The sequence below is a fragment of the Drosophila innubila genome, assembly GCF_004354385.1.
Source record: "Drosophila innubila isolate TH190305 chromosome 2L unlocalized genomic scaffold, UK_Dinn_1.0 4_B_2L, whole genome shotgun sequence".
NCBI lineage: Eukaryota > Metazoa > Arthropoda > Insecta > Diptera > Drosophilidae > Drosophila > Drosophila innubila.
The window spans coordinates 2551675-2576919 of NW_022995372.1; the positions used below are offsets into that span (position 1 = coordinate 2551675).

Genomic DNA, 25245 nt, shown 5'->3' on the forward strand with positions numbered 1-25245 from the left:
AATGTGTTGGGAGGCTGCTCAGCTTTCTTATCAGCAAATTAGCAACAGTCGGCAGTCAACGATTGATTATCCCAAATGCAAATTGAAACTGAAATCTAAAATCTGAAATTTTGTTAGCGTATCATTTGTCAACTTGCAACATTTGCAGAGTCCAAAAAATTATGATTATTTTGCACATGATTTAAGCTGGAAACAGCAGGATTAGAGTTTGATTCCACTGTCCACTGTCCCCTGTCCCCTGTCCATTGTCCAGTTGCCCACTGTGCATTGGCTAGTGTCTGTTTGCATAAATGTTTAAGTTGTTGAGTCAACATAGAGGAGGGAAAGCGTTAAAGTAAGAGAGAGAGAGAGGGATGAAAGTAGTGAAAGTGAGGGAGAATGGGACAGAGATTGGGTTGGCAGACAGCACGACATAATAATTGATGATGATATGAAGGTACAAGCAGAGCTTTGACACATTAGCATGATAAATGGACAGTCAACCAGTTGACCAGTTGACCAATTGAACAACTGACCAGGTGACCAACTACTACTAATCTATTTACTTACTCGGGTGTTTTATAACGTGCAACATTAACCTTCGACAGCTTCAAAAAAAAAGTCGAGATTTCGGTTTCAGAAATAAAATAAAGAACATAAAAAAAAGAATACGTAGCTAAAATATATAATGAATAGGTATACCATAAATAATTTCATTTTTATTTAAATAAAAAATTTTTGAGTTAATGATGTAGAAATATATTTAATGTCCAGTTCTATATTGTTTTCATTTGGGTTATGATAGTCTTGAAGTAATAGAACTATACGTTATTCTCGAATCTTGTGAATGATGCATTTATATATTCATTTATTTATTCCTATATTTAACGTGGACTTAAATCAGCCGTCATAATTTCCCAAAAATCGAAACTGTTCGCATTTTTGACATAATCTGTAATCACACACAGAGTGTGTGGCGCGTGTTGTGCGTGTGTATTGGTGAGTTCAAGTTACTGATATGACGTGTTCCTTGCCTTGACCATCACTGAACTAGATGTGAAAAAAAAACAAACAAAAATACACCGTATCCGTAAATTTTATTCTATCCCGCTAGCAACCAATAAAAAACATGAAATCTTGTGGGTCAACCACAAAAACAGCGACACTGATAAGTATACATGTACATGGATTGCATAATCGCAAATAGCTTTAGAATTGTTTTCTTCTACCCAAGTCAAATTTGGACTCAGTCAGTCTTTAAATTTATTCTGTATTGATCAGTCTGAAAATGTTGTCAAAAATACTTTGTGTAATCCTTGTGATGAATCCATTCTTATCGTTCTCTAACGCAACTCTAATTCCCAAACGTAATGAAACAAACTTACTTCAATCAACAATAAATAATCAACTGTCCGAATTGAGGTAAGTTCCGAAATAAAGTAAATTTCTCAAACTAACCGATTTGTTAGAGCGAACCTAGAACGACAAATAAAAGATGCACTTGATATGAAGCCGGACATTGGATTTCTAAAAACGGATACTCAATTTCTAAAAGGGGACATTGAATCTCTACGAGCTGAACTGGAGAAGCAGAAGATTGATGGAGCTAATAAGGAATCTGCTAGTCAACAACTTAGAGCCGATTTTCAGTCTCTAAGTGCCGAACTAGAGAAGCAGAAGGCTGATGGAGTTAATAAGGAATCTGTTATTCAACAACTTAGAGCCGATTTTCAGTCTCTAAGTGCCGAACTGGAGAAGCAGAAACCGGAGTTAGTTCAATTGAAACAAGACGGCACTAACAGGCAGGTGGAAATTCAACTTCTAAAGGCGATGATGGAACAACAGCAGAAATTCGAAGTGGACAACCAATCTCTCCGCGCGGAAATCGAACGGCAAAGAGAGATATTGGATAAACACAATACGTGGCTTATTATATCCACTTGCTCCGAGGCTAAATTTAGTGGGATCTACGAAACAAAAGTATCCGAATTTAGTAGTCAACCCTTTAAAGTAGCCTGCGATGCCTTAACTCATGGAGGAGGATGGACTGTTATCCTTAAAAGGATGGATGGCAGTGTCAACTTTTATCGAAATTGGACTGAGTACAAAACTGGATTTGGGGATCTGGATGGAGAATTCTTCTTAGGTTTGGATAAAATACACGCACTAACTGTAGCGAGAAAACAGGAGCTTCTTGTAGTGCTTGAGGATTTCGAGGGAGTTGAAGCATTCGAGTCGTATGATGCCTTCGCAATTGGCAACGAGGATCAACAATATGTATTACACACCCTGGGAAAAGCCAATGGAACTGCAGGAGATGCACTCGATGTTCATCGTGGCATGAAGTTTTCAACATTTGATCGGAAAAATGACAAGGCTAAGGCGACAGGCTGCGCTGTATTTTACGCTGGTGCCTGGTGGTACGAAAGTTGTCACAACAGGTATGATGAATGTTGATTTTTAAAGCCTCAATTATAACCTTGAATTCTTGCAGCAATTTGGCCGGGAAATATAAGGATAACACCCGTGGAAAGGGCGTCATTTGGCAGCAATTTCGGGGTAACCAGTACTCCCTGAAAAAAGCAGTGATGTTAATACGACCAGCAAAGTGAATACTCAGCCTCTACTCTATCAAGACCGATCCAGCCAACTCGTTGTCTCGTAAAAATGCATATTTGTAATTATGTTAATATTGTATGTGCTTAAATATCTTTGTTAATTAGTGCAAATAATTTTGTATGTGCTTAAATATCTTTTTTTATTAGTGCAAATAGTTTTGTTAAAATGTATTTCCATTTTTGTTTATTAGTGCAAGTTTAAAAATACAAATAATAAAGATATTATTATTATAACTTTAGCAAAACCAATTTAATAAGAATTTTAATGTTTAAAGTTTTTCAATGTCTCTTGTTTCTCGAAATCAATTTAAATCTAATATTCAAATGTTACTTTAAACTAGTGTCATTGTCAGCTTTAAACAAATATTTTTAGCTAAGGTTTCAAGGTCACTCACTGTCAACTTGACCCAATTGTTATGAAGAGGACAGGAAGAGGGGTAAGAAAGAAAGGGAAGAACATTTGTTGCATTATTGAGCAGTTGATTAAGGTTCCCACTGTGCTTTCGCACCTTAATGTGGTCGCATTTATGTTGATGGCATTCACTACACAAGCACTCAAACACTGAAACACTCACACACTCAAACACTCACTCATGCCACATTAAGATGCGACTCACGTGTCTCGCTGATCGCGACGTCATTTATTGAATTACGAAGAAACTTGTGCCCAGAACTTTTTAGAGTCCAGTCAAGTTTTTGAAATGCTGCCACATTGAAAAGTGACTGATAGCATACATTGAAGACACACGAAGGGACAGACAGACAGAGAAACAGATTGAGAGATAGACAGAGAGGAGCAGAGAAATAGAGACAGATATAGAGATACTCAACTTATAAGCTCTGCTGCAAATTGGCAACAATTCTCTAGGTACCAATTTTGAGGTTCTTCACATTTTATGACTTTTTATTGATAGGTTCACTTAGTGCACAGGTTTCTGGCTAGAGATGGGACCGTGTGCGGCACGATAATCACGATACTCATAACGACTTTAAATTTGAATATATTTTCAATTTCCATATTTTGTTCGTCTAAATACTGTAATTGATTTTAGTTAAGCTTAAATATACAATAAAAATTTTTAGACCCCGTACTTAAAAAAAGTAAAGGGGTCTATTGGGATTGCTTTACCGAATACGTGCGTAACAGGCAGAAGGAGGCGTAGCAGACCCCATAAAGTATATATATTCTTGATCAGCATCAATAGCCGAGTCGATAAATAGCGAAGATATTCAAATAATAAATTTTGCTGTTTAATTCGTTGATGGCGCGTTGGCAGTAATTAAAACTTAAGCAAATAACTTAATAAAATAAAAAATTGTATTAAAATATTATATCACAAATTGGTGACCAATCGGTCGTGGGCTTACGTGGCGCAGTGTTCTGAGTCGTGGAGTCGGACGGTGCTCGTGGGTTCGAGTCCTGCCGTGGGCGAAAGATTATTAATTTATTTATGTTCGAATTCAATTTCATTTAATATTAAAACAAACTCAGTGCTTATTTAAAATGTAATATTAACATTAAATGTTAAAATATAATTTATTTCTTTTACTTTGTAATTGAGCACTAAAACAAGCAATATGGCCATTTGGGAGGATGAACGCATAAGTGCGAGAGTGGCTCAACACGTTGAGCCTCTGTCAGTTAAAATTTTTTGCAACTTTGTTGCGGGTTCGATTCCCGGCGGGAACAACTCTTTTTTCCAGTTGATATTAAGCTTTTTTTTTAATTTTACAGTTTATTGAAATTATTATTTATGAATGTTATATTGACATTAAATATTGAATACATGTTTAATCATTTCATTGTATCATACAGCGCCCATAGGAACAATCGGTCAAAAATCAAGTTTTAGTATGAACAACTTTTTTGTTTTATGAGATATCTAAAGCAAACTGATACAATATACGACATACCACTTGGTTTTATATATCCTGTTTAAAGTTGGTTCAAATCGGACCACTATATCATATAGCAGTCATAGGACCGATCGGGCGAAAATCAAGTCTTAGTATGAACAAGGCTCCGCCCTGGCACGCTCGACAGTAGATACCCTGAGCCCATGTACTCTTTTATAAAGTTGATTGTTGCTCATTTTCAATGGGCTCAGGGTATCAAAAATTACACACGCGAAACTATGAACAACTTTCGGTTTTCTGAAGTCACTGTGCTTATCACTGCAGACTACGTTATTAATGCCTCACTGAACTAATACATCACTCGATTACGATTACGACTTGCGATTACAATTTACTAATTTATGAATTTCTAATAAATTTTAAATAAGTTTAATATAATAAACTTTAATATAATAAACTTATTTAAAATTAATTAGAAATTGATAAATTGGTAAACGCAAGTCGTAATCGTAATTGCTTGCAATCGATGTAGCGTGTGTCAAGAGTAGCCACAAACTACAACTTTGCTCAGCCAGCAATCTGGCAGCACCCATTTTCCTCTCTCACTCTCTCCCTCTTACGCAACAAATTCAAGCCTGCCAAAGGCTGCTGCAGTGCGCGCGAAATTTGAAATAAAAGGCAATGTCTAATTTTATGAGATTCTTAAAGCGGAAAATGCTAAGTTTTTTTTTACAACGATAGTAAGCAGATACTTATTATATATATGTGTAAGGAATCGAAAATATTAATAATTAAAATTATTATTTTGCAGCTTTCAGTGCTCGGCAAAGATGCAAGAGTAGTGCTGCAAAATGATCGCTATTTCTCTCATGCAATTTCATACATAGCTATCAGCATCTGCTGATTTTTGCAAAAAAAATACATATTTATATATTAACACAATTATATTTTAATCAAATTGTATATTTGTATATACATAAATTATACATTAACATTTTCATTACATGATATCGATAATATTTTTGCTTATCGCTTAATTCTTATTTGGTACCAAAAAAAAATGGGTACTAATTCGTTCTGTCTTTGTGCTCGCCTTGCATACAAACGTGAACATGCTGTCTCGCTCGCACGTTTGATTTGCCATCCAAATGTTATTATTCAACTAAATCTAAATTCCGAAATAACTTCTTTATTTATGAGTCAATCGCTTTGAAATTTTCAGGGTCGTTTAATACGCATACTTCTCAACTGATTGTTCAGTTAGGGAGTGCTATGTCAAAAATTGCGCCTGTAAATCGTTTTTTTTCAATTTGTGGGCGAAGGGGGTGTGGCATCAAAAATTGGAAACAAACTTGACCTGCGTATGGTATTCACAAACCTGCATTCCAAATTTGAAGTCTCTAGCACTTACAGTCTCTGAGATCGACGCGTTCAAACAGACGGACAGACAGACGGACAGACAGACGGACAGACAGACGGACAGACAGACGGACATAGCTCAATCGACTCGGCTGTTGATCCTGATCAAGAATATATATACTTAGGGGTCTACCATGCTCCCTTCTGCCTGTTACATACATTCTGCCAAACACATTATACCCTTTTTTGCCCATTTTCAATGGGCTCAGGGTATAAAAACTGTTTAGTTTTATGAGATATCGTAACCAAACTTATAGAATATTCAATTAAGTTAGTCTTATACATCCTTACCGAAGTTGGTTCAAGTCATATAGCTTGCGTAGGACCGATCGGGTGAAAATAAAGTCTTAGTATGAAAAAATTGTTTGTTTTATGAGATATTGTAACCAAACTGATAGAATATAAATAAAACTTGGTTTTATATAACCTGTCCAAAGTTGATCAAATCGGAGCACTATATCATGTAGCTGTCATAGGGCCGATCAAGCGAAAATCAAGTCTTAGTATGAAAAACTTTTTTTTGAAAGAGATATCGTTACCAAACTGATTAAATATGCATAACAACTGGTTTTATATATCCTGTCCACTATATCATATAGCTGTCATAGGACCCATCGGGCGAAAATCAAGTCTTAGTATAAAAATCTTTTATGTTTTATGAGACATTGTTACTAATATGATAGAACGTGCATTTAAGTTAACTAAATATTTTATAATTTTTTCCATTATTAGTTTTTGCCATAGTAAGTACGGGGTCTCCGACAGTCGAGTATGCTCGACTGTAGCACCGACCGACTAGTTATATATATGTTAGATGTCACAATTATAAAATAAATTAGTTGAAATATGTTTTAATTTAAAAATTAAATTTCTATATTTATATTTGTATCGGTCGATTGATATGTTGTATATTTATTAGTGTTACAAATAAAATTTTTGATTATAATAAATAATTGCTCTACTAATTTCCATCGTTTTACCTTTGTAAAGTTATTTAGTTTTTCCCACAGTATTAAGTTATTTAATCGTGCATTCTCTATAGATGATGTCTGCCCATTTCTAAGAACAAGCTACCAGCTCACCCACACCTGTTGAGCACTTGGCCTAGGACCTGTATCCTGTTCATGTCCTCCCCTTGATAAAAGAAGGCTCAAATTGGATTGCTGTTTGAGCTTATGTTTGAGTTTTCAGTTTGAGTAATTGCCACGTACGGCGTACGCGGCGTATGCTTAACTTTTAATTGAATTGAATATAATAGTGAACCGATCTGAACGGAATTTGTTAGGGATGTATAAAGCAAACTTAAATGCATATTTTATCAGTTTAGTTAAGATATCTAAAAAAGAAATTTTTTGGCTCACTAAAACTTGATGTGCAATCCAATTTGGGAATTTTTACTGAGCACAAGGTACAAAAATAGGTGACAACAACAGCAACAATGGAAGCATATTTATAAATCTGTATAAAATGTACTCAACACACCCTTCACTCCTCTGCGGCGTATTCGCAAATTCTGCCTGACAGTTGCTCGCTCTTTCTCATTGTCTGTGTACCCCTCTCTCCCTCTTTCTCTCTTTTTGTCTGCTTGATAATATTTCATAAAATGTATGCAAATGTGTTGGGAGGCTGCTCAGCTTTCTTATCAGCAAATTAGCAACAGCCGGCAGTCAACGATTGATTATCCCAAATGCAAATTGAAACTGAAATATAAAATCTGAAATTTTGTTAGCGTATCATTTGTCAACTTGCAACATTTGCAGAGTCCAAAAAATGATGATTATTTTGCACATGATTTAAGCTGGAAACAGCAGGATTAGAGTTTGATTCCACTGTCCCCTGTTCATTGTCCAGTTGCCCACTGCGCATTGGCTAGTGTCTGTTTGCATAAATGTTTAAGTTGTTGAGTCAACATAGAGGAGGGAAAAGCGTTAAAGTAAGAGAGAGAGAGGGATGAAAAGTAGTGAAAATGAGGGAGAATGGGACAGAGATTGGGTTGGCAGACAGCACGACATAATAATTGATGATGATTTGTAGGTACAAGCAGAGCTTTGACACATTAGCATGATAAATAGACAGTCAACCAGTTGACCAATTGAACAACTGACCAGGTGACCAACTACTACTAATCTATTTACTTACTCGGGTGTTTTATAACGTGCAACATTAACCTTCGACAGTTTCAAAAAAAAGCCGAGAGTTCGGTTTCAGAAATAAAATGAAGAACATAAAAAAAAGAATACGTTGATTAAAAATATAATGAATAGGTATACCATAAATTATTTCATTTTTATTGAAATAAACAATTCTTGAGTTAATGATGTAGAAATATATTTAATGTCCAGTTCTAAATTGTTTTCATTTGGGTTATGATAGTCTTTAAGTAATAGAACAATACGTTTTTCTCGAATCTTGTGAACGATGCATTTATATATTCATTTATTTATTCCTATATTTAACGTGGACTTAAATCAGCCGTCATAATTTCCCAAAAAACGAAACTGTTCGCATTTTTGACATAATCTGTTATCACTCTGTGTGTGTGGCGCGTGTTGTGCGTGTGTATTGGTGAGTTCAAGTTACTGATATGACGTGTTCCTTGCCTTGACCATCACTGAACTAAATGTGAAAAAAACAAGCAAAAATAGACCGTATCCGTAAATTTTATTCTATCCCGCTAGCAACCAATAAAAAACATGAAATCTTGTGGGTCAACCACAAAAACAGCGACACTGATAAGTATACATGTACATGGATTGCATAATCGCAAATAGCTTTAGAATTGTTTTCTTCAACCCAAGTTAAATTTTGACTCAGACAGTCTTCAAATTTATTCTGTATTGATCAGTCTGAAAATGTTGTCAAAAATACTTTGTGTAATCCTTGTGATGAATCAATTCTTATCGTTCTCTAACGCAATTGAAATTTCCGAACGTAATGAAACAAACTTACTTCAATCAACAATAAATAATCAACTGTCCGAATTGAGGTAAGTTCCGAAATAAAGTAAATTTCTCAAACTAACCGATTTCTTAGAGCGAACCTAGAACGACAAATAAAAGATGCACTTGATATGAAGCCGGACATTGGATTTCTAAAAACGGTTACTCAATTTCTAACAGGGAACATTGAATCTCTACGAGCTCAACTGGAGAAGCAGAAGATTGATGGAGCTAATAAGGAATCTGTTATTCAACAACTTAGAGCCGATTTTCAGTCTCTAAGTGCCGAACTAGAGAAGCAGAAGAATGATGGAGTTAATAAGGAATCTGTTATTCAACAACTTAGAGCCGATTTTCAGTCTCTAAGTGCCGAACTGGAGAAGCAGAAACCGGAGTTAGTTCAATTGAAACAAGACGGCACTAACAGGCAGGTGGAAATTCAACTTCTAAAGGCGATGATGGAACAACAGCAGAAATTCGAAGTGGACAACCAATCTCTCCGCGCGGAAATCGAACGGCAAAGAGAGATATTGGATAAATACAATACGTGGCTTAATATATCCACTTGCTCCGAGGCTAAATTTAGTGGGATCTACGAAACACAAGTATCCAACTTTAGTAGTCAACCCTTTAAAGTAGCCTGCGATGCCTTAACTCATGGAGGAGGATGGACTGTTATCCTTAAAAGGATGGATGGCAGTGTCAACTTTTATCGAAATTGGACTGAGTACAAAACTGGATTTGGGGATCTGGATGGAGAATTCTTCTTAGGTTTGGATAAAATACACGCACTAACTGAAGCGAGAAAACAGGAGCTTCTTGTAGTGCTTGAGGATTTCGAGGGAGTTGAAGCATTCGAGTCGTATGATGCCTTCGCAATTGGCAACGAGGATCAACAATATGTATTACACACCCTGGGAAAAGCCAATGGAACTGCAGGAGATGCACTCAATAATCAACGTGGCATGAAGTTTTCAACATTTGATCGGAAAAATGACGAGTCTGATTCGACAGGCTGCGCTATAGTCTTCACTGGTGCCTGGTGGTACAAAAATTGTCACGACAGGTATGATAGAATGTTGTTTTTTAAAGCCTCAATTATAACCTTGAATTCTTGCAGCAATTTGGCCGGGAAATATAAGGATAACACCCGTGGAAAGGGCGTCGTTTGGTCCCAATTTCGGGGTGCCAACTCCCTGAAAAAAGCAGTGATGTTAATACGACCAGCAAAGTGAATACTCAGCCTCTACTCTATCAAGACCGATCCAGCCAACTCGTTGTCTCGTAAAAATGCATATTTGTAATTATGTTAATATTGTATGTGCTTAAATATCTTTGTTAATTAGTGCAAATAATTTTGTATGTGCTTAAATATCTTTTTTTATTAGTGCAAATAGTTTTGTTAAAATGTATTTCCATTTTTGTTTATTAGTGCAAGTTTAAAAATACAAATAATAAAGATATTATTATTATAACTTTAGCAAAACCAATTTAATAAGAATTTTAATGTTTAAAGTTTTTCAATGTCTCTTGTTTCTCGAAATCAATTTAAATCTAATATTCAAATGTTACTTTAAACTAGTGTCATTGTCAGCTTTAAACAAATATTTTTAGCTAAGGTTTCAAGGTCACTCACTGTCAACTTGACCCAATTGTTATGAAGAGGACAGGAAGAGGGGTAAGAAAGAAAGGGAAGAACATTTGTTGCATTATTGAGCAGTTGATTAAGGTTCCCACTGTGCTTTCGCACCTTAATGTGGTCGCATTTATGTTGATGGCATTCACTACACAAGCACTCAAACACTGAAACACTCACACACTCAAACACTCACTCATGCCACATTAAGATGCGACTCACGTGTCTCGCTGATCGCGACGTCATTTATTGAATTACGAAGAAACTTGTGCCCAGAACTTTTTAGAGTCCAGTCAAGTTTTTGAAATGCTGCCACATTGAAAAGTGACTGATAGCATACATTGAAGACACACGAAGGGACAGACAGACAGAGAAACAGATTGAGAGATAGACAGAGAGGAGCAGAGAAATAGAGACAGATATAGAGATACTCAACTTATAAGCTCTGCTGCAAATTGGCAACAATTCTCTAGGTACCAATTTTGAGGTTTTTCACATTTTCTGGCATTTTATTGATAAGTTCACTTAGTGCACAGGTTTCTGGCTAGAGATGGGACCGTGTGCGGCACGATAATCACGATACTCATAACGACTTTAAATTTGAATATATTTTCAATTTCCATATTTTGTTCGTCTAAATACTGTAATTGATTTTAGTTAAGCTTAAATATACAATAAAAATTTTTAGACCCCGTACTTAAAAAAAGTAAAGGGGTCTATTGGGATTGCTTTACCGAATACGTGCGTAACAGGCAGAAGGAGGCGTAGCAGACCCCATAAAGTATATATATTCTTGATCAGCATCAATAGCCGAGTCGATAAATAGCGAAGATATTCAAATAATAAATTTTGATGTTTAATTCGTTGATGGCGCGTTGGCAGTAATTAAAACTTAAGCAAATAACTTGATAAAATAAAAAATTGTATTAAAATATTATATCACAAATTGGTGACCAATCGGTCGTGGGCTTACGTGGCGCAGTGTTCTGAGTCGCGGAGTCGGACGGTGCTCGTGGGTTCGGGTCCTGCCGTGGGCGAAAGATTATTAATTTATTTATGTTCGAATTCAATTTCATTTAATATTAAAACAAACTCAGTGCTTATTTAAAATGTAATATTAACATTAAATGTTAAAATATAATGTATTTCTTTTACTTTGTAATTGAGCACTAAAACAAGCAATATGGCCATTTGGGAGGATGAACGCATAAGTGCGAGAGCCTCTGTCAGTTAAAATTTTTAGCAACTTTGTTGCGGGTTCGATTCCCGGCGGGAACAACTTTTTTTCCAGTTGATATTAAGCTTTTTTTTTAATTTTTACAGTTTATTGAAATTATTATTTATGAATGTTATATTGACATTAAATATTGAATACATGTTTAATCATTTCATTGTATCATACAGCGCCCATAGGAACAATCGGTCAAAAATCAAGTTTTAGTATGAACAACTTTTTTGTTTTATGAGATATCTAAAGCAAACTGATACAATATACGACGTACCACTTGGTTTTATATATCCTGTTTAAAGTTGGTTCAAATCGGACCACTATATCATATAGCAGTCATAGGACCGATCGGGCGAAAATCAAGTCTTAGTATGAACAAGGGGGCTCCGCCCCCTGCTCGCTTCGCTCGCCTACCCCCGGCTCGCTTCGCTCGCGGTGAGGTGCGGCTACAGTCGAGCACGCTCGACAGTAGGATACCCTGAGCCCATGTACTCTTTTATAAAAGTTGATTGTTGCCCATTTTCAATAGGCTCAGGGTATCAAAAATTACACACGCGAAACTATGAACAACTTTCGGTTTTCTGAAGTCACTGTGCTTATCACTGCAGACTACGTTATTAATGCCTCACTGAAATAATACATCACTCGATTACGATTACGACTTGCGATTACAATTTACTAATTTATGAATTTCTAATAAATTTTAAATAAGTTTAATATAATAAACTTTAATATAATAAACTTATTTAAAATTAATTAGAAATTGATAAATTGGTAAACGCAAGTCGTAATCGTAATTGCTTGCAATCGATGTAGCGTGTGTCAAGAGTAGCCACAAACTACAACTTTGCTCAGCCAGCAATCTGGCAGCACCCATTTTCCTCTCTCACTCTCTCCCTCTTACGCAACAAATTCAAGCCTGCCAAAGGCTGCTGCAGTGCGCGCGAAATTTGAAATAAAAGGCAATGTCTAATTTTATGAGATTCTTAAAGCGGAAAATGCTAAGTTTTTTTTTACAACGATAGTAAGCAGATACTTATTATATATATGTGTAAGGAATCGAAAATATTAATAATTAAAATTATTATTTTGCAGCTTTCAGTGCTCGGCAAAGATGCAAGAGTAGTGCTGCAAAATGATCGCTATTTCTCTCATGCAATTTCATACATAGCTATCAGCATCTGCTGATTTTTGCCATGCAAAAATACATATTTATATATTAACACAATTATATTTTAATCAAATTGTATATTTGTATATACATAAATTATACATTAACATCACTGCGGACGGCAGTTCGCGTTAGTGACGAAAGCAGCACGAAGGGTGCGAAAGGCGACTAACTATATATACAGCTAAGTTGGAAAATTTGCTACGACTGTCCGATCAGATCGAGTTATATACCGATCGACAGGTTTAGTTCTAACTTACAAAATGGCGTACTAAAACTTTTTCTAACCAACCTGGGTCATGAGATACGGGGGTGTAAGTGGGAGGGGAAAAATTTTGATAATTGCCTTAATTGCCTTACTTAAAAATACGCGTCGATTGATACCTCAATCACCCAAATCCGATAACTGGTTCAAAAGATAATTAAATTTGAAAATTTTAGTGGACTTCTCAAAATGAAATGAAAAGTCAGTTTGTTTGTCTGTTTGTCTGTTTGTCTGTTTGTCTGTTTGCATCAAAGCGCTAAAGAAGCTTAAATGTAATGATGGGGATTGATTCCTCTTCAAAAATCTAGAAATGTTTGTTCTACGACTTTTTCAATTTCCCGCTAGTTTAGCGGGAAAACGCTAAATCCCGCCAAAATTGAAACCTCAACAGTTTCCAAACCATGGAAGCTACAGATATGTTCTATATATCATTAGAAAGGTGTGTTTGAGGGCTTTTAGGCGTACCTTTTTTCTAAAGTACTCAGGTAACATTTTACAGGTGAAATCAAGCTTTTTTAGCTTACATTTTGGCGATTTCTGACAAAACGGCTCTAACGATTTTTGTTAAATTTTAATATGTTGTAATACGTACAATTTCGCGTTTTTTGGTATATGAAACATAAATTTTGGTTGAGGGGTTCGGAAGATATTACCTGTTAAGTGAATAAATACATTTATCTATCGGTCGAAAATCACGTTTTAGTACGAAAAACTTTTTGGTTTTATGAGATATCTCAACCAAAATGATACAATATGCATTTAACTTGGTTTTATATATTCTGACCAAAGTTGGTTAAAATCGGACCACTAGATCATATAGCTGTCATAGGACCGATCGGGTAAAAATTAGGTTTTAGTATGAAAAACTTTTTTGTTTAATGAGAAATCTTAACCAAACTAATACAATATGCATTTAACTTGGTTTTATATATCCTGACCAAAGTTGGTTTAAATCGGACCACTATATCATATAGCTGTCATAGGACCGATCGGTCCAATATTAAGTCTTAGTATGAAAAATTTTACTAGATATCGTAACTAAACTAATAGAATATGCATTTATTTAAGACTTATATATCCTGAACAAAGTTGGTTCTAATCGGAACCACTATATCATATAGTTGTCATAGGACCGATCGGGTGAAATCCAAGTCTTAGTATGAAAAACTTTTTTTTTCATAGTAAGTACGAGGTCTCCGACAGTATAGTATGCTCAGCTGTAGCAACGCGAGCAAAACGAGCAGGGGGCGGGGCCCCCTAGTTTTTTTTTATAATTAAAGAAAAAAAATTTTTTAAATATGAAATACGTTCAACAACTAAATTTTTATATTTTACTATTTGCCTGCATTAATGATAAAGTTACAATGTCAAAAGCGAAAGCAATTGCAAAATTTCTGATATCCAAAAAAACCTCTAAACGAGGTAAAGTCTAGTGATTTAAGCAATTTTAGACAAAATTTCTGATATCAATTTTGTGACGAACAAAATTCAGTTTAATCTAAAATTTTAAATAAAAATCGAAAATTGGCATTGGCACTGCGCAAAAGTTATTTTATGTACAAAGAAGATCACCCTTTATACTCACAGTGCCGAATGCCAATTTTCGTTTTTTATATTAATTTATATTTTTATTTAAAATTTTTAGATTAAACTGAATTTTGTTCGTCACAAAATTGGATATCAGAAATTTTGGGTCTAGAAATTGCTTTCGTCACTAGACTTTTACCTCGTTTAGAGGTTTTTTTTGTGGGATTTTCATTACATGATATCGATAATATTTTTGCTTATCGCTTAATTCTTATTTGGTACCAAAAAAAAATGGGTACTAATTCGTTCTGTCTTTGTGCTCGCCTTGCATACAAACGTGAACATGCTGTCTCGCTCGCACGTTTGATTTGCCATCCAAATGAAATTATTCAACTAAATCTAAATTCCGAAATAACTTCTTTATTTATGAGTCAATCGCTTTGAAATTTTCAGGGTCGTTTAATACGCATACTTCTCAACTGATTGTTCAGTTAGGGAGTGCTATGTCAAAAATTGCGCCTGTAAATCGTTTTTTCAACTTGTGAAGGGTGTGGCATCAAAAATTGGAAACAAACTTGACCTGCGTATGGTATTCACAAACCTGCATTCCAAATTTGAAGTCTCTAGCACTTACAGTCTCTGAGATCGACGCGTTCAAACAGACGGACAGACAGACGGACAGACAGACGGACATAGCTCAATCGACTCGGCTGTTGATCCTGATCAAGAATATATATACTTAGGGGGGTCTACCATGCTCCCTTCTGCCTGTTACATACATTCTGCCAAACACATTATACCCTTTTTTGCCCATTTTCAATGGGCTCAGGGTATAAAAACTGTTTAGTTTTATGAGATATCGTAACCAAACTTATAGAATATTCAATTAAGTTAGTCTTATACATCCTTACCGAAGTTGGTTCAAGTCGGTTCACTATATCATATAGCTGTCATAGGACCGATCGGGTGAAAATTAAGTCTTAGTATGAAAAAATTGTTTGTTTTATGAGATATTGTAACCAAACTGATAGAATATAAATAAAACTTGGTTTTATATAACCTGTCCAAAGTTGGATCAAATCGGAGCACTATATCATGTAGCTGTCATAGGGCCGATCGGGCGAAAATCAAGTCTTAGTATGAAAAACTTTTTTTTGAAAGAGATATCGTAACCAAACTGATTAAATATGCATAACAACTGGTTTTATATATCCTGTCCACTATATCATATAGCTGTCATAGGACCCATCGGGCGAAAATCAAGTCTTAGTATAAAAATCTTTTATGTTTTATGAGACATTGTTACTAATATGATAGAATATGCATTTAAGTTAACTAAATATTTTTTAATTTTTTCCATTATTAGTTTTTGCCATAGTAAGTACGGGGTCTCCGACAGTCGAGTAAGCTCGACTGTAGCACCGACCGACTAGTTATATATATGTTAGATGTCACAATTATAAAATAAATTAGTTGAAATATGTTTTAATTTAAAAATTAAATTTCTATATTTATATTTGTATCGGTCGATTGATATATTGAATATTTATTAGTGTTACAAATAAAATTTTTGATTATAATAAATAATTGCTCTACTAATTTCCATCGTTTTACCTTTATAAAGTTATTTAGTTTTTCCCACAGCATTAAGTTATTTAATCGTGCATTCTCTATAGATGATGTCTGCCCATCTCTAAGAACAAGCTACCAGCTCACCCACACCTGTTGAGCACTTGGCCTAGGACCTGTATCCTGTTCATGTCCTCCCCGTGATAAAAGAAGGCTCAAGTTGGATTACTGTTTGAGTTTATGTTTGAGTTTTCAGTTTGAGTAATTGCCACGTACGGCGTATGCTTAACTTTTAATTAGAGATGTATAAAGCAAACTTAAATACATATTTTATCAGTTTAGTTAAGATATCTCATAAAGAAATTTTTTGGCTCACTAAAACTTGATGTGCAATCCATTTTTTCCTATGGCAGCTTTATGTTTTAGTGATCTGGTTCAAAAATAAAAATGTGTTTGATATATGTACTGCATCCAGGAACCTATATACCAAATTTCAAGTCTCTAGCTCTGCCTTTTTCTGCCTGTTGTATACATTCCAACAAAACCAATATACCTTTTTGGCAATTTTTACTGAGCACAGGGTACAAAAATAGGTGACAACAACAGCAACAATGGAAGCATATTTATAAATCTGTATAAAATGTACTCAACACACCCTCCACTCCTCTGCGGCGTATTCGCAAATTCTGCCTGACAGTTGCTCGCTCTTTCTCATTGTCTGTGTCTACCCCTCTCTCTCTTTCTCTTTTTGTCTGCTTGATAATATTTCATAAAAAGTATGCAAATGTGTTGGGAGGCTGCTCAGCTTTCTTATCAGCAAATTAGCAACAGTCGGCAGTCAACGATTGATTATCCCAAATGCAAATTGAAACTGAAATCTAAAATCTGAAATTTTGTTAGCGTATCATTTGTCAACTTGCAACATTTGCAGAGTCCAAAAAATGATGATTAATTTGCACATGATTTAAGCTGGAAACACCAGGATTAGAGTTTGATTCCACTGTCCCCTGTCCATTGTCCAGTTGCCCACTGTGCATTGGCTAGTGTCTGTTTGCATAAATGTTTAAGTTGTTAAGTCAACATAGAGGAGGGAAAGCGTTAAAGTAAGAGAGAGTGTGAGAGAGAGAGAGGGATGAAAAGTAGTGAAAATGAGGGAGAATGGGACAAAGATTGGGTTGGCAGACAGCACGACATAATAATTGATGATGATATGAAGGTACAAGGAGAGCTTTGACACATTAGCATGATATATAGACAGTCAACCAGTTGACCAGTTGACCAATTGAACAACTGACCAGGTAACCAACTACTACTAATCTATTTAATTACTCGGGTGTTTTATAACGTGCAACATTAACCTTCGACAGCTTCAAAAAAAAAGTCGAGAGTTCGGTTTCAGAAATAAAATAAAGAACATAAAAAAAAGAATACGTAGATTAAATATATAATGAATAGGTATACCATAAATAATTTCTATTTTATTTATTTATATAAATAAATAATTTTTGAGTTAATTATTGGTTATTTGGTGGTGGTTTGATGGTTTTCATTTAGGTTATGACAGTCTTGAAGTAATAGAACTATACGTTTATACCTATATATAACGTGGACTTAAATCAGCCGTCAGAATTTTCAAAAAAACCCAACTGTTCGCATTTCTGCCATCATCTGTTATCACTCTGTGTGTGTGGCCCGTGTTGTGCGTGTGCATTGGTGAGTTCAATTTACTGATACAAAGTATTCATAGCCTTTCATGTGACAAAAAAAAACAAAGATACTCTGTATGGGTACTTATTATTCTTATTCAATAGCAACCAATAAAAAAAACAAATCTTGTGGCACAACCACAAAAGCAACGATGCTGATAAGTATATATAAAGTATAAATGTATTTCATAATGGTGTTTTCTTCAACTCAAGTCCAATTTTGACTCAGTCAGTCTTCAAATTTATTCTGTATTGATCAGTCTGAAAATGTTGTCAAAAATACTTTGTGTAATCCTTGTGATGAATCCATTCTTATCGTTCTGTAACGCAATTGAAATTTCCGAACGTAATGAAACAAACTTACTTCAATCCACAATAAATAATCAACTGTCCGAATTGAGGTAAGTTCCGAAATTAAGTAAATTTCTCAAACTAACTGATTTCTTAGAGCGAACCTAGAACGACAAATAAAAGATGCACTTGATATGAAGCCGGACATTGGATTTCTAAAACGGTTACTCAATTTCTAACAGGGGACATTGAATCTCTACGAGCTCAACTGGAGAAGCAGAAGATTGATGGAGTTAATAAGGAATCTGTTATTCAACAACTTAGAGCCGATTTTCAGTCTCTAAGTGCCGAACTAGAGAAGCAGAAGGCTGATGGAGTTAATAAGGAATCTGTTATTCAACAACTTAGAGCCGATTTTCAGTCTCTAAGTGGTGAACTGGAGAAGCAGAAACCGGAGTTAGTTCAATTGAAACAAGACGGCACTAAGAGGCAGGTGGAAATTCAACTTCTAAAGGCGATGATGGAACAACAGCAGAAATTCGAAGTGGACAACCAATCTCTCCGCAAGGAACTCGAACGGCAAAGAGAGATATTGGATAAACACAATACGTGGCTTATTATATCCACTTGCTCCGAGGCTAAATTTAGTGGGATCTACGAAACAAAAGTATCCGAATTTAGTAGTCAACCCTTTAAAGTAGCCTGCGATGCCTTAACTCATGGAGGAGGATGGACTGTTATCCTTAAAAGGATGGATGGCAGTGTCAACTTTTATCGAAATTGGACTGAGTACAAAACTGGATTTGGGGATCTGGATGGAGAATTCTTCTTAGGTTTGGATAAAATACACGCACTAACTGTAGCGAGAAAACAGGAGCTTCTTGTAGTGCTTGAGGATTTCGAGGAGTTGAAGCATTCGAGTCGTATGATGCCTTCGCAATTGGCAACGAGGATCAACAATATGTATTACACACCCTGGGAAAAGCCAATGGAACTGCAGGAGATGCACTCGATGTTCATCGTGGCATGAAGTTTTCAACATTTGATCGGCAAAATGACAAGTCTAATAGGACAGCCTGCGCTATATCATACACTGGTGCCTGGTGGTACCAAAATTGTCACGACAGGTATGATAGAATGTTGTTTTTTAAAGCCTCAATTATAACCTTGAACTCTTGCAGCAATTTGGCCGGGAAATATAAGGATAACACCTATGGAAAGGGCGTCATTTGGCAGCAATTTCGGGGTAACCAGTACTCCCTGAAAAAAGCCGTGATGTTAATACGGCCAGCAAAGTGAATACTCAGCCTCTACTCTATCAAGACCGATCCAGCCAACTCGTTGTCTCGTAAAAATGCATATTTGTAATTATGTTAATATTGTATGTGCTTAAATATCTTTGTTAATAAGTGCAAATAATTTTGTATGTTCTTAATTATATTTTTTTATTAGTGCAAATAGTTTTGTTAAAATGTATTTCCATTTTTGTTTATTAGTGCAAGTTTAAAAATACAAATAATAAAGATATTATTATTATAACTTTAGCAAAACCAATTTAATAAGAATTTTAATGTTTAAAGTTTTTCAATGTCTCTTGTTTCTCGAAATCAATTTAAATCTAATATTCAAATGTTACTTTAAACTAGTGTCATTGTCAGCTTAAAACAAATATTTTTAGCTAAGGCTTCAAGGTCACTCACTGTCAACTTGACCCAATTGTTATAAGAGGACAGGGAGAGGGGTAAGAAAGAGAGGGAAGAACATTTGTTGCATTATTGAGCAGTTGATTAAAGTTCCCACTGTGCTTTCGCACCTTAATGTGGTCGCATTTATGTTGATGGCACTCAAACACTCACTCATGCCACATTAAGATTCGACTATCGTGTCTCGCTGATCGCGACGTCATTTATTGTATTCCGTAGAAACTTGTGCCCAGAACTTTTTAGAGTCCAGTCAAGTTTTTGAAATGCTGCCACATTGAAAAGTGGCTGACAGGATACATTGAAGACACACGAAGGGACAGACAGACAGAGAAACAGATTGAGAGATAGACAAAGAGAGGGGAGGAGAAATAGAGATAGATATAGAGATACTCAACTTATAAGCTCTGCTGCAAATTGGCAACAATTCTCTAGGTACCAATTTTGAGGTTCTTCACATTTTCTGGCTTTTTATTGATGGGTTCACTTAGTGCACAGGTTTCTGGCTAGAGATGGGACCGTGTGCGGCACGATAATCACGACACTCATTTCGACTTAAATTTGAATATATTTTCAATTTCCATATTTTGTTCGTCTAAAAACTGTAATTGATTTTAGTTAAGCTTAAATATACAATAAAAATTTTTAGACCACATACTTAAAAAAAGTAAAGGGGTCTATTGGGTTTGCTTTACCGAATATGTGCTTAACAGGCAGAAGGAGGCGTAGCAGACCCCATAAAGTATATATATTCTTGATCAGCATCAATAGCCGAGTCGATAAATAGCGAAGATATTCAAATAATAAATTTTGCTGTTTAATTCGTTGATGGCGCGTTGGCAGTAATTAAAACTTAAGCAAATAACTTGATAAAATTAAAAATTGTATTAAAATATTATATCACAAATTGGTGACCAATCGGTCGTGGGCTTACGTGGCGCAGTGTTCTGAGTCGCACAGTGTTCGCCGTGGGCGAAAGATTATTAATTTATTTATGTTCGAATTCAATTTCATTTAATATTAAAACAAACTCAGTGCTTATTTAAAATGTAATATTAACATTAAATGTTAAAATATAATTTATTTCTTTTACTTTGTAATTGAGCACTAAAACAAGCAATATGGCCATTTGGGAGGATGAACGCATAAGTGAGAGTGGCTCAACACGTTGAGCCTCTGTCAGTTAAAATTTTTGCAACTTTGTTGCGGGTCTGATTCCTGGAACAACTCTTTTTTCCAGTTGATATTAAGCTTTTTTTTTAATTTTTACAGTTTATTGAAATTATTATTTATGAATGTTATATTGACATTAAATATTGAATACATGTTTAATCATTTCATTGTATCATACAGCGCCCATAGGAACAATCGGTCAAAAATCAAGTTTTAGTATGAACAACTTTTTTGTTTTATGAGATATCTAAAGCAAACTGATACAATATACGACATACCACTTGGTTTTATATATCCTGTTTAAAGTTGGTTCAAATCGGACCACTATATCATATAGCAGTCATAGGACCGATCGGGCGAAAATCAAGTCTTAGTATAAAAATCTTTTATGTTTTATGAGACATTGTTACTAATATGATAGAACGTGCATTTAAGTTAACTAAATATTTTATAATTTTTTCCATTATTAGTTTTTGCCATAGTAAGTACGGGGTCTCCGACAGTCGAGTATGCTCGACTGTAGCACCGACCGACTAGTTATATATATGTTAGATGTCACAATTATAAAATAAATTAGTTGAAATATGTTTTAATTTAAAAATTAAATTTCTATATTTATATTTGTATCGGTCGATTGATATGTTGTATATTTATTAGTGTTACAAATAATATATTTGATAATAATAAATAACTGCTCTACTAATTTCCATCGTTTTACCTTTGTAAAGTTATTTAGTTTTTCCCACAGCATTAAGTTATTTAATCGTGCATTCTCTATAGATGATGTCTGCCCATCTCTAAGAACAAGCTACCAGCTCACCCACACCTGTTGAGCACTTGGCCTAGGACCTGTATCCTGTTCATGTCCTCCCCGTGATAAAAGAAGGCTCAAGTTGGATTACTGTTTGAGTTTATGTTTGAGTTTTCAGTTTGAGTAATTGCCACGTACGGCGTATGCTTAACTTTTAATTAGGGATGTATAAAGCAAACTTAAATGCATATTTTATCAGTTTAGTTAAGATATCTTAAATAAAAATTTTTTGGCTCACTAAAACTTGATGTGCAATCCATTTTTTCCTATGGCAGCTATATGTTTTAGTGATCTGATTCAAAAATAAAAATATGTTTGATATATGTACTGCATCCAGGAACCTATGTACCAAATTTCAAGTCTCTAGCTCTTATAATCGCTGAGATTGACGCTGTCAAGTAGACGGCCTGAAAAAAAGTGATTTATCAACTCGCCTAATGACACTGATCAAGAATATATATAGCTAATAAGGCTGGACTGCCTTTTTCTGCCTGTTGTATAAATTCCAACAAAACGAATATACCTTTTTGGCAATTTTTACTGAGCACAGGGTACAAAAATAGGTGACAACAACATCAACAATGGAAGCATATTTATAAATCTGTATAAAATGTACTCAACACACCCTTCACTCCTCTGCGGCGTATTCGCAAATTCTGCCTGACAGTTGCTCGCTCTTTCTCATTGTCTGTGTCTACCCCTCTCTCCCTCTTTCTCTCTTTTTGTCTGCTTGATAATATTTCATAAAAAGTATGCAAATGTGTTGGGAGGCTGCTCAGCTTTCTTATCAGCAAATTAGCAACAGTCGGCAGTCAACGATTGATTATCCCAAATGCAAATTGAAACTGAAATCTAAAATCTGAAATTTTGTTAGCGTATCATTTGTCAACTTGCAACATTTGCAGAGTCCAAAAAATGATGATTAATTTGCACATGATTTAAGCTGGAAACACCAGGATTAGAGTTTGATTCCACTGTCCCCTGTCCATTGTCCAGTTGCCCACTGTGCATTGGCTAGTGTCTGTTTGCATAAATGTTGAATCAACATAGAGGAGGGAAAAAGCGTTAAAGTAAGAGAGAGTGTGAGAGAGAGAGAGGGATGAAAAGTAGTGAAAATGAGGGAGAATGGGACAGAGATTGGGTTGGCAGACAGCACGACATAATAATTGATGATGATATGTAGGTACAAGCAGAGCTTTGACACATTAGCATGATAAATGGACAGTCAACCAGTTGACCAGTTGACCAATTGAACAACTGACCAGGTGACCAGGTACAACTAATCTATTTACTTACTCGGGTGTTTTATAACGTGCAACATTAACCTTCGACAGCTTCAAAAAAAAAGTCGAGAGTTCGGTTTCAGAAATAAAATAAAGAACATAAAAAAAAGAATACGTAGATTAAATATATAATGAATAGGTATACCATAAATAATTTCTATTTTATTTATTTATATAAATAAATAATTTTGAGTTAATTATTGGTTATTTGGTGTGGTTTGATGGTTTTCATTTAGGTTATGACAGTCTTGAAGTAATAGAACTATACGTTTATACCTATATATAACGTGGACTTAAATCAGCCGTCAGAATTTTCAAAAAAACCCAACTGTTCGCATTTCTGCCATCATCTGTTATCACTCTGTGTGTGTGGCCCGTGTTGTGCGTGTGCATTGGTGAGTTCAATTTACTGATACAAAGTATTCATAGCCTTTCATGTGACAAAAAAAAACAAAGATACTCTGTATGGGTACTTATTATTCTTATTCAATAGCAACCAATAAAAAAAACAAATCTTGTGGCACAACCACAAAAGCAACGATGCTGATAAGTATATAAAAGTATAAATGTATTTCATAATGGTGTTTTCTTCAACTCAAGTCTTTTGACTCAGTCAAAATTTATTCCTTGAAAATGTTGTCAAAATGTGTAATCCTTGTGATGAATCCATTCTTATCGTTCTGTAACGCAATTGAAATTTCCGAACGTAATGAAACAAACTTACTTCAATCCACAATAAATAATCAACTGTCCGAATTGAGGTAAGTTCCGAAATTAAGTAAATTTCTCAAACTAACCGATTTCTTAGAGCGAACCTAGAACGACAAATAAAAGATGCACTTGATATGAAGCCGGACATTGGATTTCTAAAAACGGTTACTCAATTTCTAACAGGGGACATTGAATCTCTACGAGCTCAACTGGAGAAGCAGAAGATTGATGGAGTTAATAAGGAATCTGTTATTCAACAACTTAGAGCCGATTTTCAGTCTCTAAGTGGCGAACTGGAGAAGCAGAAAATGGAGTTAGTTGAATTGAAACAAGACGGCACTAAGAGGCAGGTGGAAATTCAACTTCTAAAGGCGATGATGGAACAACAGCAGAAATTCGAAGTGGACAACCAATCTCTCCGCGAGGAAATCGAACGGCAAAGAGAGATATTGGATAAACACAATACGTGGCTTATTATATCCACTTGCTCCGAGGCTAAATTTAGTGGGATCTACGAAACAAAAGTATCCGAATTTAGTAGTCAACCCTTTAAACTAGCCTGCGATGCCTTAACTTATGGAGGAGGATGGACTGTTATCCTTAAAAGGATGGATGGCAGTGTCAACTTTTATCGAAATTGGACTGAGTACAAAACTGGATTTGGGGATCTGGATGGAGAATTCTTCTTAGGTTTGGATAAAATACACGCACTAACTGAAGCGAGAAAACAGGAGCTTCTTGTAGTGCTTGAGGATTTCGAGGGAGTTGAAGCATTCGAGTCGTATGATGCCTTCGCAATTGGCAACGAGGATCAACAATATGTATTACACACCCTGGGAAAAGCCAATGGAACTGCAGGAGATGCACTCGATGTTCATCGTGGCATGAAGTTTTCAACATTTGATCGGAAAAATGACAAGTCTAATACGACAGCCTGCGCTATAACATACACTGGTGCCTGGTGGTACGAAAGTTGTCACGACAGGTATGATAGAATGTTGTTTTTTAAAGCCTCAATTATAACCTTGAATTCTTGCAGCAATTTGGCCGGGAAATATAAGGATAACACCTTTGGAAAGGGCGTCATTTGGCTCAAATTCCGGGGTGGCAACAACTCCCTGAAAAAAGCAGTGATGTTAATACGGCCAGCAAAGTGAATACTCAGCCTCTACTCTATCAAGACCGATCCAGCCAACTCGTTGTATCGTAAAATGCATATTTGTAATATTGTTAAAATGTATTTCCATTTTGTATGTGCTTAAATATCTATGTTTATTAGTGCAAATAAGTGTAAGGAGCACTTACGACAGTTTAAAAATACATATAATAAAAATATTATTATTATAATTTTAGCAAAACCAA

The 25245-nt window shown here is 35.3% G+C and overlaps 1 protein-coding gene across 3 annotated transcripts; it reads left to right on the top strand.

The window, feature by feature from the left end:
• The first annotated feature begins 1154 nt into the window (after positions 1-1154).
• On the top strand, positions 1155-25245 carry LOC117781105 (fibrinogen C domain-containing protein 1-like). 3 transcript variants are annotated; one of them, XM_034617821.1, is made up of 4 exons: positions 1155-1401; positions 8907-9878; positions 19387-19482; positions 25019-25245. In XM_034617821.1, the coding sequence occupies exons 1-4, from the start codon at positions 1268-1270 to the stop codon at positions 25038-25040; spliced, it is 1224 nt and encodes a 407-aa protein (XP_034473712.1). In that variant the 5' UTR covers positions 1155-1267; the 3' UTR covers positions 25041-25245. The 3 variants fall into 3 exon arrangements, with proteins under 3 accessions (XP_034473712.1, XP_034473713.1, XP_034473711.1); XM_034617820.1 differs by lacking the exons at positions 8907-9878; positions 19387-19482; positions 25019-25245 and adding exons at positions 1449-2420; positions 2474-2569; positions 10026-10184 and having other exon boundaries at positions 1163-1401; XM_034617822.1 differs by lacking the exons at positions 19387-19482; positions 25019-25245 and adding an exon at positions 9933-10184 and having other exon boundaries at positions 1157-1401.

Coding starts and splice junctions, on each gene's coding strand:
- LOC117781105 (XM_034617821.1), top strand. CDS start 1,268: ATGTTGTCAAAAATACTTTGTGTAATCCTTGTGATGAATCCATTCTTA. Junction 1,402..8,906: donor AATCAACTGTCCGAATTGAG/GTAAGTTCCGAA, acceptor CCGATTTCTTAG/AGCGAACCTAGAACGACAAA. Junction 9,879..19,386: donor TACAAAAATTGTCACGACAG/GTATGATAGAAT, acceptor GAACTCTTGCAG/CAATTTGGCCGGGAAATATA.